Here is a 14706-nt window from a genome sequence, read left to right as displayed (position 1 = left end):
CCAAAAAATTTAAACACCAGTATTTCATGAAAGCTTACATCTTGGAGTTACAAGGATTTATAAATCGAACATTATTTGGCACTCCATCATAAGGGTACAAGTGCGTAGAGCACATCTAGCTTTCCAGCAGGTATCAATGCACTCCACTAAACTGGATTACCTTAATTTACCATGGGATAAATTAATATTATCAGAATCTTAGTCATGATCTCTCCTGAATGTAGAGGCTTACAAGCATGCTCCTTTTAATGAATGTTCACAATTCACAAGGTTTGGCTTGAATTCTATAGAACTTTGTTCCTACAGGAACTCGAAACCTGTTGTGTGGCTAAAAATGAGGAATGAAAAGAAGATTTTGGTTAGGTATAATGTTACCAAACAGATTAACCCTTAACTTCCTAACATCAGTATGCATATTCTTCATAATTTTGTCTACACAGTTCTTAGTGGACTGAAAGGGAAGAGAATTTTTTAACAATCAGTAGCCTCTTTAGGTTGTGATCATTTCCATGATCTCATGAATGAAGCTAAACATGAGGGTGGTACCTACTATGCATCTGAGCTGAAATTCAAGGCTAATCAAAATGGATAATAGTCATTCAGGCATTCCTATTTACAAGGTCAGCACTGCTTTGAGCAGTAAAGATTAAGGCAGAGAATATGTAATGGAAACTTTGAGAGGGATTTGAGCAAACCTTTCAAGAAGAATTAGTTTAGACCAATAAATATTTCCTATTTCTCACTGCCATAAAATATTTCAGCAATAGTGATTGATTCATGGTCAAAGCAGCTTTCATAACAAGTATTAACCTATAACTCTACCTTTTTAGCTTGACAGTATTCTTTATCAGTCATCTGTGCAAGCATCCATGGTCTAAGAATCGAAATGGAAAAACAGTTAAAGTTTCCACCATGTTCAAATAGGATTATTTGTTTGTTGAACAGGTTGTGTTCAAATCAACTGAAAAAAATCTTAAGAGTAATATAAATAATTTAACAAGGGGGAAAATAAATCAACAAAATTTGAAACTTACCGTTTTTTAGGGCCACCTAAAAAGGAACAGAGAAAAGGATAATCAGAAAAAGTGCTATTGTTATGTCCTTTAACCCTTTAATTCCCATGATCTTATTAGCAATTTTCCTTACTGTCTCTCATACAGTTCTTGTGATGTTAGTTTGGAGAATTTGGTATTAGATCAACTTATGATCCTCTTTAACTGATATTTTTCTTTATTCTCATCACTTGTCTGTTTGATATTGTATTGATATTATAAGGAGAAATTCTGTCTTGATCACTCACGGGAGTTAAAGGGTTAAACAAAAAACAGCAGTTTCCCCTAAAAAAGTTTGATGTCACCAATTTAAATATTAGCAAAACTTGTTTTAAAACACAATGCTCAAAAGTAGATGTTACCATCAAACAAAATGAGAAAGCTTCATTAAACACCAAGGGGAGTTCTTCAAAAGCTGGTTGACCCCTAAACTCCCAAGATCTCATCGTTAATTCTCCCCTCTAGCTTCTACTCACTCCCTTGTACATTAGTTTGGAGAATTTGGTGATAGATCAAGAAAACAATTTCTACCTGTCTAAGTTTGAGTATTCTCATAACCTGTTTCCTAAATAATGCATGGATATTATAGGGAGAAGTTACATGTTAATCACTTCTTCTATTATCAGCAGCCTCTTAGGCTAAAGGTCAGAAAGACCACCCTGCTCAATACTCACTTGTTGCAAGATCTAGTCCTGCCATTGAGTCTGGGTGTAAAAAGAACAATGTTGGTCCTGTACTCAAAGCTACATAGTTCTCATATCGTTCATCAAATATGAGAAGAATCATATCACCGCTTTGAAAGCTGTGGGGAAAAAAACAACAACACATGGTGAAGAAGCATTTATGTTATTGAGAGTTTTAATCTTAAAGTGGGAAATTTTAACACTAACAAGCTGCTGTTTTGCTTCTACCCCCTGGAAGTGGCTTCCAATAAGAACAGTCTCTCTTTCCCAGCTAAGTCCAAAAGATCACTTACTGTACTGAGTCGAGCCAGAAGCTTATAATGAGGTAAGTCATGTCACAATGTAAACACTGATGACTGAGTAGTAATGCTGTTGATACAATTCATTTTTAAGATGATTCAATTTGACTTGTAAAATGAACTAAGCTAGGAAAAACACCACTCCTAACCTAGGATTTTATGATGGTAGCACCCACTTGTAATCCTAGATTATCTAAAGTGAAAAAAAATTTTATTCCATAACCAAATTCAGAACCAATTCTTACTCTCTCAGAGAGATTTTATCCATCTTTGATGATACTGCACTTGCTCCACCCAGTGGTTTTATCTGACTCTGTAAATATATATGAACAAATACATGATATTGCTACTTGAAGAAAATATCATTCTTGCATGTTTATTCCCTATATGATACCACTTATTGTCATTAATACAGTAGTATTAATGACCCTAACCCTAACCACTCCAAGAACTGACAAATAATTTTATTATTTAAGCTCCTTACTTTATTATGTACTAAATGACTGGGTGGGAGGGACGGATAGGAATATACATGGCTAAAAGTCATGACACATGGACGTCTTGTCAGCCCAATTAAGGATTTTAACTTGTGATTGTCCTTCTCCATTTTTTTCTATTCTTCTTTCAGCTCACAGCTTTCAGGGCCATATGTCTTGGTATAGCCTTGCTCATGCCAGAGACTTTGGCCCTGTTCATGCCACAGCCTATGGCCCTCATACAGTATTTTTGGTCACATTTTTTTCAATAAAAGTGTGTATGTGGCTATATGGGTCATAAAGAAGGGTGGGTTTTGTTTGATTCAACAACACATTCTTAGAGCTACCCAAAAAATGTACTGTAAACAATAAGGAGAGGTGATATTAGAATCTGGGAGATGAAAGAGGTAGGTTAGTTTACTTACTAGCTGTTGCTGAAGAAGTTTAATCTGTTGATCTTTTGCCTCCAGAACCTGTAAAATATAAATATATTTTCAAGATCTTTCCTGGTTCTCTCATGTTAGTGAATCCGATTGGTGTAAAATACACCCTCATGGGGTGATCTGACTAGTGTGAGATATGTAACCTACTGCAGCGATCTGATTGGTGCATTGGTGCAAACAACATAACACTTGATATACTAACATAGAGTTATTTTATATATCCATTTTATATATCCATCTTTCCATTTTATATATCCATCATTATATATATAATAACTCACTAAATGCTTCACTTTTTGGACTCACTTGTTTCAGCTGACCAAACTTGTCCACAGTTTGCTCTGACAACGTTTCAGCCAGCTTTTTGTTTTCCTGTAAAATGAAATGTTAATTGCAATAAGGTTTGTCATCTATGTGACACTTGAACCTCCTTATTTTAAATACAAATTAAGGACATCAATTAAAAATTTTTAGTACCAAAAAGTATGCACAGGATCAACATTTAAAGAAGTGTGACTTAGAATTTGGTGATTTTAACATGACAGAAAATGTATACATCTTAATGAAGAGTTCATCACCTCTTCCAGGAATTTCATCTTCTGTTGATCATCCTCCTCAAGCACAGCATCAGTACCACACCTGCAAACAGTGGTTATGATGTAAGATTATAACAGACTATTACTTACACCTTTATGCCTAATAATTAATAAAATTCCCCTTTGCTCAAGTGCCAACACCCAGAGAGCCATCATCTTCAAGAGAACATCTCACAATTAAGTAAATATCACAAACTGACTCCAACAAATGGCTGTGTTTTAGTCCCAACTGAAGACCTGACCCAGTTTTTCAAAGGGCAGATAACGCTATCCAATGAATCAATCTTGCTTTTCAGCGAATAAGTGTCAACAAACTGTACTGAACTATCCACTGGATAGAGATTCATCCAGTAGATAGTGCTATCCACTGTTTGAACAACAAGGGCCAGATGTTAACTTCTCGGTAACTAATAGCCCAGTATGATTACATTCATCTCTGACTCACTCAGTTTCTTTATGTTTCCCTGGTAACCCTTGCGCTCTATTTGCTTCCCACACTTGTCGTTCGACTTGCAGCAATGTCAGTGCTGATGCTTTCTCCTGTTCAATCTGCTCTAAGAATTCAGCCTCTTTGTTTTTCATTAGGATCTCTGAATTCAGAATACTGGATTCTTTGTTTTGAAGAGCTGAACATGAGAATTTCCAAAAAGTATTTTAAATAACTGGTGTGAAAGGAAAGGTTTTTTAATTTAATGATGAAATGCCTCATGACTGCAGGCACAGGAATATCTCCATAGAGGTGCAGGCATAAGCCCTGGTTGGGGTCCCTGTATTATAAACTTGAGTAAAACACTCAATGGAGGTTGTTGGGAAAATTTCAAAGAATCCTAAAAATAGTTAGAACTGGAGAATCAACTCTGACAGCTTCTATTTCCCAACAAAGGGAATTCATTGTTTGAAATAACAAGAAAGATCAGAATATCTCTAAGCTTTCAATTACATGGAATAACACAAAAAGTGGTCAATATGTACTGTCTCCCTAAAATATCCATACATTGTCCAGCAAACACGTTATGTGAATAGTCTTAACAGTTGGAAGTTGTTATCTTAATCTAACACCAAATGCTTGTCACTAATAAACAAGAAAATGCATAGCAGCTAGAAAGGAGAATTGACAATCAAGTCTTAGGAGTTAAATGGTTAACTGGTGCTTTCCAAGGCTGAAGTGACTTTTAGCATCTTATCCCACACTGCAGTTAAAAGACTACAAACAAAATTGTAAAAAAAAAAATAAAACAAAAAAAAACAAAAAAACAAAAAAACAAAAAAAAAACACTACCTGCCACAAGCTCCTGTTCTCTTTTGCAAAAGGCAGTGCGTGCTTGTCCAAACTCTTCTGTCATCCTGTCTTTTTCCATTGCTAAGGACTTCATATCTTTCTCCTGTTGTTCAAGTAACTGTTTCAACTCTTTAATTTTTTCTTGTGCCTGTAAAACAGCATGTTCTTTCTCCCTCTTCAGTTTCATCATTATGGCATTAAATCGTATTTGCTGATCTTCCTCATAACGTGACTTGTTTTCCTGAACCTTCTGTGCTGCACCTTCATGTTCTTCCAGTTTGGCTTTGTACTCTGTCACAATTTCACTCCACTTTTCAGTTTCTTCTTTATGTTGAGATTCATTTCTTTCCTTTTCAGCTTGCAGTTGTTTTAGTTGATCTAGAATTTCATTTTTTTCAAGCTCAAGTCTAATTTTGATCTCTAAGAATTCTTGTTTTTCTTTCTCAAACTTTGCATTCATTTGCACCAACTCTACTTCAAACTCCTCTTTAGTTTTTTGCAGAATGTGTTTGCCACACAAATCCCCTTTTTCTTTTAAATTGCCAACAGCAAGTAAAACATCCTCCTTCATCTTTGATTGTAACTCTATTAACAGTCCTTTGGCATCATTCAGACCCTGACGCAAAAAATTGAGCTCATCCTTCACACAATCCTTGACCTTCATGTTCAATTGTTTAAATGTCTCTTTTTTCAAAATAGCCTCCTCCCAAGATTCTTGTGTTGATGTTAACTGATCTTGTAGCTGTTGCAATCTTTGAACCACATCATTTGGAATTGACAGAGTAGCTGTCTCCAGCTCCTGGCTTCCAGAATCTAAAGCTGAAACATCAATAGATCTTTCAGTGCTCTGAGTTCCAGAACTAGCCAGAGTTGGTGTTTGACTAGCTTCCTCAAGCAGCCCGGTGCAGTCTTCTTGAACTTCACCCACAGGTTGTAGATCAGGCGAGATCTCCTTCTCATTGAAATTAACTTCTAAATCTGCATCAATAACAGTCACATAATCCTCATGTGCTGAACGAAAAACTAGGTCACTATCATCAGCTGCTGAGCTTTTCTCTGAAGAAGTATCACTGTTACTTTTCTTCCTCTCACTAGAGTTACTATCATGAAAATCCTCAGTGGTCTCTGCAGTATCCTGAGTACAGTAGTTTTCTGTTGCACCTTGCCTCCCTTCCTGTCCAGGAGTGTTCTGATTGCCACTACATGTCCATTGAATTTCTGAGGAAGCATCCACACTCATTTGGGTAGCTTTGCTTTCAGAAGAAGACATGTCTACAATTGAAGATGTCACCTTCTTATCTGTAATACTATCACTAGTTCTGTCAAATTCTGCAGGAAATTGAGCAACACTGCTAACATTTTCAAGTTCTTCTGACTGTAAAAAACTGTTTTTTGCACCCTCCTCTCCCATGCTGACATTTACTGAACTAGACTCCAGATAAGAAGCTAGCTCTGGAATCTGATCTTTCAATTCTTGTAGGTCATTTTCAGATATGACTGGAAGCTGTTCATCAAAAGGTCTGGGTGGCTTTTCCTACAAAAAGGAGGTTAATGAGCATTAATGATTGTTTTAACCCTTGAGCTCCATGAGTAACTAGGACAGAATATCTCTTAACAAAATCAATACAAAATCAAGCAGACAAGTGATATGAATAAACAAAAATATCAATTAGGGGATTTTCTAATTGATCCAATACCAAATTCTCAGAACTAACAACTCATGAATTGTTTGACAGACAGTAAGGAAGAATTATTGATAAGATCTTGGGAGTTGATTTGGTATTGATCCAATACCAAATTCTCAGAACTAACAACATCAACTGACAAACTAATATTAATAATGGGAATTAATTTATGTGTAAAATAGATAAATAAGCATTTCTGATGGACAATACAGACTGAAAACATACCGCAAATCTAGATGGCCTGTCAGACAAGCCACTGAACAAACTTTGTAAAAAATGCTGGCCTAGAAAAATATGAAAAAAATTGTGATTATTGATATTTCAATAGTTTCATAGATGTACATAAATTTTGAAAAAGGCTAGATTGAAGTTTAGTATACTTTAAAATTTATGTCTAGCAAATCTTGATGAATAATAAATACACACCACACTTTCAAGGTAAAAGAAAGCTATTTCATTTAGATGTGGTAACTCAATTCTCAATGTTTGATTTAAATTATAGTTTCTTTTGCTTCTGGTAATGTAACATACATGTCATGCACCTAATTGACATATAATAGCAAGTTTGAAACAAAAGAACAGGCAACATGTTTTTACTAACTAAAGAGCAACTCAAATTCCTCTCTCTGTGCTGTTTCCTCTGTCCTTGCTTCTAATGAGCTCTTACATAATTTACTCGCCCACTGAAAAAAGAAAATTATTAACAAAAGGATTAACAAGATCTTGAAAATTTAATTTCAGAAAAATACAAAATTATTTATGAACATAGAGTAATTCAGTATGAATTTTTACCTTTTGAAATTGTGAAGAAAATGACCTTCGTCTCACAACTTCTGCAACAGCTAGGATGTACATGCGTGGTGCCTCGTTCACTTGTTCAATAATCTCCAATCTAAAACAAATTAACTATTATCATTAAAACAAAAAAGATTTGTAAATCATCAAATTTTGCTTACCTTCGCTTTATTCTTCTAATATTTTCATGGTACAAGATGATGGTTCCATCACAATCACAAATTTTCTTCTCAACATACATAATCCATCTAAATGAGACAGGATTTTTGATCAGCAATAATTAAAAATGAAATTTGTGAATTGTAGAGAATTTAGGGCTGAAGCTAAGAGTGACTAGCATCTAAATTCTCCCCTGAATCACACATTAAGGTAACAAAAATAAGGGAAATGATCACCAACTACAGAAGTTCCTGATTATCAACCAAACTCTCCTTTTTAGTACATTAAAAAATGTATGGAGAGCAGTAGGGAAAATATGCATACTGGTGTTTTGGGTTAAAGTTAAACATTGTCTAACTTGAGCCACAGTGTTAGACAATCAAAACACCTAAGATTTCTTTTGACATTATTTTTCTGAAGTGAAAAAAGAAAAAAAAAAAAAAAGGGTTTTCCAGACTCAGCTAAAATCTTTCCATATTTGATAAAAGTATTCTTAAAACTCAACATTCAAACTTATCATGAAATTGCAGAGGGTTTAGAACATGACTAAACTTAGGCTGAGCTTTGTTGAAATAACCAGCTCTACAATTCAAAGCAAAACGTTTTTTCATATATTTCACAAAACCATGATAACAATTATCATAAGTTTAGTTTTTATTAACATATTTACCTAACATATCATGTGATATCATTTTATTAACATATTTTATTAACATATCATGAGACAACCATATACCTTAATCTGGTGTGGAGATTAGCGGACAACTCATCCTTGGCTTTGGCACATTTTTTCCTGATATCCCTGATGTTAAATTAAAGGAAAAATAATAATCTCATAAAATAATACAGTATAATTGCTGTGTAACTGTATTGTGCAGTATGACTGGTCAAAAATTGTATCATTTTCCCTTTTTAATCTACCTGAGGATCTCATTTTGACTTTGATGAATGATTGTTGAATGAACCCTTTTAATTAATCATATGTTGTTAGTTTAATCTAGAAATGGGGAAAAAACACAGATTGCTCCGCTGATTTAAGGAGAAGTAAAAATAACAGGGCAGGGACAAAGCTGAAAGCATGACCACATTTTACCTGAGTGGTCTGTTCTATTCCACACCATTTATTTACTTGATAAGGTGTTTTGTAGTACATCACTAAAATACTCCCTTTCTTCAAAAATTCTCTGCACCATTTACTAATTAAAACAGACCCTTTCACTGATAAGTTTCAATTATTTTCAAAAGATTTCACAGATTTTTAAATAAAAAAAATAAAGTGACTCTTCTTTTTAAGACTATGCTTGCTACATGAAATTTATTCTTGACTTATGTCACTAATAATCCTGAGGGAAAAATAGCTCAAAACACTGGAATAATATATTACTACAAACCTCAAATAGGAGTGGTTCTTTGTCAACATCAAAAGCTGTTTTTGGTGGCTGGCACATAGATCATGAAGAACTGACTTGTCACGGCCAATATTTTGAACACTTGTCAAATTCTGTTGTAGACCCTGTGACATGTCTGCTTGGGACTGACAGAAGGTTTGCACAGTCTGAAGAATGTGTTGAAGTCCAGCTAGTCTTTCATCCAATCCTTTGATTTCTTTCATGTTTGTATTATCAAGCGACTCTGTTTTGATTTGGGGAAATGTCAAAAGGAAGGGGATAAGGTTATGTCTGTTAGAATTCAAAGGGAATCCTGGAGCTATTGAGACCTTATATTCTCAAAACCATACTCAAAACACACAGTGATGAGCTTAGTTGACCTTTTAGTTAACTCCCAGACATCATTAACAAATTTCTCCCACTAATATCCATACATTACCCAGCAAACAGGTAATGGGAATACTCAAACTTTTAAGTTAAAACAGGTGGATGTTGATATCTTTATCAAAAGCCAAATTCTCCTAATTAATTTTTAAAAAAATGTGTAGCTCCTAGAGGCAAGGATTAAAAATCAGTTCTTGGGAGTTAAAAGGTTAAAGCCCTGGATAGCTTCTGAGCCAGAAGGCCAATCCATCCAAAGCTTTTCCCTATTTCAGTACCATGAAGTGACTTTGTGCATTGAGACTCCCTCCTGAATGTGATGGTAGTCCATCCCTAGGTTACCTCCCAGCATTTTATCACACTTCCCTGACAAAATGCCAATATCCATACACCTCCAAGTGATGTGTGGCCCCTTAACTCTTTAACACTAAAAAGTGAGTATCATCTCATCTCTCCTTTCAGTAACAAAACATTAAGGTCATGAAACAAATTCAATCATTTTATACATATTCTCCTTTTCATCATCATAGGAAACATAATGAGAACAGTGTGGAGAATATAAACACTCATGTTTAAGAGTAAATTGTCCTGGTTAAGAACACTACACCTTAGCATAGCCATCCATTGCACTCAGACTTTTCAACCAAGAGTCAAGCACTTGGCACAAGCCATTGGGCAACTTCATCTTCCAAATAAAGAATAAGTAAATGAACCGGTTGCAATCAGGAAGTATTAAGGTGTGTGGTTTATTCTTACCTAAAACCTGATTTACTTCTGTAGTAATTTGAGTCAGATGTGATTCGTCAAACTGCTCCACTGCCTCAATACACTGTTTGACCATATCCTGAAGACTATTCTTGTTGTCCTACCAAGAGAGAAAGGTTAACCTAGGTGCATGTAGACAATTTACTCATTTGCTTTCTTTAGTTCTTGCTTAATGAATTGTAGTGAAATGTAGAATTAAAAAAATCCTGACAATACACTAATTAAACAAGTCTTATCTGCTCAAAGGCAAAGATGTTCCCATCACTAGGGCTTACCCTCTGGTAATTTTGGCATAATGTAGTTAGGAATTGTTTTCTTGCCCTCAATGATCATGGAACTCTAATCCATCATTCCCTCTCCTTCCTCACCTCCCTCCCCTTACCCCTCCCCTGCCCCTATAAGCTTTCTTAGCACTTCACTAGTATTCAACCATATTCCAGGGTGGAGAAAGGAACCAACAGAATAAAGACTCTTGCCCAACACAATAACTAAGCAGGAACTTGCACCTGGACCTCTCAAACTAGAGCACAATACAGCCTGCTGTAATTACACCACTGTTTCTCATTCCAAGGAATATATACTAAAACAGGGCTGTAATTACTGGCTAATAAATATTATTGTAAGTTTCAAGAAATCTGATCAGAGGGCAAATTTTATTGTTAGATCAAATAAAATTCAAAAGAACATTTTTTGCTTTGTTGCACTTATGAATAAAAAAAAAACATTCGTTATTATAGGGGTTTCAAACAGCTGTATTTACCTGTGCACTTATCCAGTCCAGCAGACTAACCACATTATGTTGTCTAGCTTGGGAAAACTGCCTTGAAATGAGGCATGGAAGTACAGGTATTCTAGCCAGTAGAGGCAAGATCTCTTTGAACCTACAAAATCATTAAGTAGCTTTCAAGTATCTTGTGATAAAGTAGAGGACAAATGGTTTATCTACAAACTAAAATTAATGGGAGGAAAATTTACATCTGCTTTGCATACCTGTCAAGTAACTCAATATATCTCGTCCTTGAATCCAGAAACTCTGAGTAGATTTGATTAACACTACTTGATCTGGCTTTGAACTCACTGGTGAAAAATTTTTTTTAAAAAGAAAGACAGGCAAGTTACAAAAGTTGAGCATTAAGACGAAAGTATCACAAAAATTATTAAAAATCAGTTCAGCTTAGGTACTTTTAATGCATACTTGTAAGTGTAAGACTCTAACCGTGTTCTAAATTACTTACAAATAATTTAAAATAGAATTCTTATTCTGACACATTCCCATAAATTACTCGCTTCAGTTTAGGGTATCTAATTTGCTTCCTGAGGATGTATGTTTCATATTAAAATGAATTCAAACTTGGTTGAATAGTGTTTTTCCTTGGTCAAGGATTAGTGCAATAATGTATCAGGAACAAAGGGAAAGAGAAATTAAACTAGTTTAAAGCCATATTGACCTGAGATTCATTTTAAACTACAACATATATAGAAAGAGGCTTCAAAAGTACAATATAGGTGGAAGGATTTTTTTGTTTTGAAAAATACCTAGCAATACTCTCCAAATTTGCAACAACTGCTGCCCATCCCTTCTGTTGCAGCTTTTGCTCATACACTAGATTTTCACAGCTCTCTGCAATTTGTATGGAAAGTGAATGGAATTCCTAAAATAAAGAAAAGACAATGCATATGAGTCTATTAATTTAGTAACAAGTGTAAAAAGTGATCAAAATTATAGTAAAATATAAAGTCTAATTAGATAGGGTGCAAGTAAGAAGGACAGCGTATCATCAAATAAATGCATACACATATCACTAAAAGTGAAACCTTTCTGTTTTATAGTCAAATATCCAAATATTACTCTCACTAGTGTCTCTTTCAATTAATAAAAGAGTCTGCTGAGAACGTAGGTTGCTATTTACTCAATGCAACACATCTGGCAGTTTTTATTCACTATAAAATCTTCAAGGAACATACAGATGCTAGCTGAGCTCTGGATACAAGAGTTTCATATGTGGGTGGTAAATTCAAAGATTTTTCCACTTGCTCCTTCAAATTTGCCTCTACAAAAAATAATCAAATATCATTAGTATCAATCTGTAATCATTACTACATATAATAACAAAATATATCTAACACCCCCTTCCCGATTCCCAATAACTCCCATGAGTGACCAAAACAGAATTTCTCCTTACAATATTAATACAATATCAAGGAGACAAGATATGAGAATATCAATCTGCAGGGTATTGGTTGATCCTATATACCAAATTCTCTACACTGACACCATAAGAATTGTATGACAAACAGTAAGGCGAATTTCTAAAGAGATCTTGAGAGTGCAAGGGTTAAATTACTGCCTGTAAATTGAAAAGTGACTCAGTACTTACCTGAACCTAAGTTAAGACTGGGAGATGGTGGAATAGATGACTCAATGGTGGATTTGCTGAACAAAAATATTGGGTTGGTATCCTAAAACAGAAACCTTGTGTTAGAACATCCTTAGCTAATCCAACATTTTTAGTCTAGGCCTTGGTGCATGGGGCTCAATTACATTCTGGTTTTGTGTAAGTAATGATGCTGAAAAGGTTTATCTGAAACATCCAATAAACAAAAGCATACTGACACAAGATTTCGCTTGGTTCGTAATGAAACACTGTTAGTGCTTTTATAAGCTGATTCCCCTGGTATATCATGCCCCTTCTCTAATACATCCCCTATATACGTGCATAGGACTCCTAAAGCCTTGCAAAGTAAGTAATGAAATTCACTAGCCGCAAGGTGAACATTGATTCTGAAAAGATAAATCTAGAACCAGAATACACCACTGGTACTTACAGTGCCAGCACTGTTATAACTGTAGACTCTTTCTCTGGGATCCAATGCTTCACCATTAGATATTAACAAGACTTGTTTATCCTCTGGGATCCCTGTTTCAGCAGCCACTGTACTCATCAGCACTTGAACACTGTTTAAAAGAACACACATCTCAACCTTGGGTAAATGAAGGAGCTGGGATAGTTACTAATCCCTCCGAATCAACATTGATTCAACACTTTTGTCTGGTAAAGGCAGTTGTTTAGGTTTTTTTTTTTATTTCCAAAGTTTGAAACTGCCAACAGCACCCCAGTTCATCTGCTTAGAAGATGAATGATCTCCAGCAAAAATAGACCGAATCAGCCCAGTTTCTAAATGTTCTCTGTCCACACTGTCACGCCAAAATCAGAGTCACAAACTATAATATGGAATCAAAAATCCAATATTGCCTTGACAGTTGATTTAAAACCCTGAAAAGCATCATCATAAAATAAAAAGCAAATTTTTTTCTTCCGATCTTGATTACTCATCATAGCAACTATTCAATTGCCGCATTTTCTATAATTACTCCCACTGAATGCATAAAAAAATTCTGCTGTGTATGACAAGACAGCACATCCTTCTTTGCTTGGCAGCACTCAAAGTTCCACTAATTCTACTTCATGTTGCATGTCAATGCACAAATGCCATGTTGGATTAATAAAAACATGTGTTTTAATACCATAGTCAATCATTGGCTATGGTATTATCATACACAATGTATTTTCCCTTTTTGAAGTTCTATTTTCAGACCTGACATAGGGAAGTTTTTGAAATTCACCTTTCAGTATGACCTTTGGGAGAGAAATATTTTGCCTCAAAAATGCATTTTATATCATTGATTATTGTATCCACACATACAATTATTACCGGGTTCTGGATGTAAACTAAAGCAAACATACATAACACCTAAATTAATCATTTATATGTCGTTCACTCATGGCATACTGAAATATTTTACACCGGGACATGAACTGCTTCAGCCTGCACCAGGACTGTCAAAACAGAGAGACTAAAAGACAGTTAAACATAACTTCGTCATAAGTTTTGATCAAACTTGTTTGGTCACGTTTCGATGAGCACGTAAGTGACCTAACATATGCCAAGTAAAAAGTCTTCCCTACCAGTTGTACAACATTATAAAATCCTCTCTCACCTTTCCATTGCCAGCTCCATTTCAAAAGTGTACGTACTCCCCAGGTCGACATAAAATACATGCAACATTTTTGTTAAATTTTGACCTTCGAAGCTTCCTTGCCGTAAACGTAAATAGCAGTTTGCGCTATTGCAAAAATTTCGTTGAGTCCATGTTACAGTATAGGGTTCTTCGATATGAATACTTCAAACAATGCCCACGAAACCACCTGTTTCTCTTCATTTTCCCCCAAAATGTTCGATTTATTTCGCTGAAGAATTCTCTTCCTTCATTACTAGCGAATGTTTCTGAGAAAACAGGGAACCATAATACTAATTTCGTCGATTCTCTGTCAGGAAATGATGACTTCACTTATACTCTGTTCCAAGGTCATAACAGATATCACGCAAGTAGGCATGCGTGACATGTTTGACTGCTGACCGGAAATGTAAAATATTGGAGGGTGGTTCAAAAAGTAATTGATAAGGTAACGCAAGATCACCTTGTAACAGGGTTCCATCACTAAAAATAATTAGTTTCACCACATGGGCTTTTTCCCAAGTAGGTGGGAAAAAGCAGATGTTGTTCTGTGATAAATTTCCCTTCTCAAGGCAAAGTTATATTCTATATCAAGTTCCTCCTTATATAATCCCACAATCTTTTCATGGAAAAAAACCATTTTCCAATAGTTCTGAACAGTTTCAGCTCTAAAATACCAATCAAGCA

The 14706-nt window shown here is 35.1% G+C and overlaps 1 protein-coding gene across 1 annotated transcript; it reads right to left on the bottom strand.

Moving 5' to 3' along the window:
* On the bottom strand, positions 1–14363 carry LOC131771452 (RB1-inducible coiled-coil protein 1). The gene is made up of 24 exons (XM_059087250.2): positions 14002–14363; positions 12828–12957; positions 12380–12461; positions 11967–12052; positions 11538–11653; positions 10992–11078; positions 10762–10882; positions 9993–10101; positions 8859–9099; positions 8204–8269; positions 7470–7556; positions 7306–7405; positions 7115–7196; positions 6739–6797; positions 4829–6362; positions 3995–4175; positions 3532–3592; positions 3260–3325; positions 2936–2983; positions 2280–2347; positions 1727–1854; positions 1035–1050; positions 823–874; positions 1–328 (listed from the first exon to the last, which is right to left on the bottom strand). Exons 1-24 carry the CDS (start codon positions 14067–14069, stop codon positions 257–259), a joined length of 3660 nt encoding a protein of 1219 aa, XP_058943233.2. The 5' UTR covers positions 14070–14363; the 3' UTR covers positions 1–256.
* Positions 14364–14706: the final 343 nt, after the last annotated feature.

Source organism: Pocillopora verrucosa, chromosome 12, assembly GCF_036669915.1.
Source record: "Pocillopora verrucosa isolate sample1 chromosome 12, ASM3666991v2, whole genome shotgun sequence".
NCBI lineage: Eukaryota > Metazoa > Cnidaria > Anthozoa > Scleractinia > Pocilloporidae > Pocillopora > Pocillopora verrucosa.
Note: the sequence above shows the minus strand (reverse complement) of the source record. Positions and strands in the feature narration are given on the sequence as shown.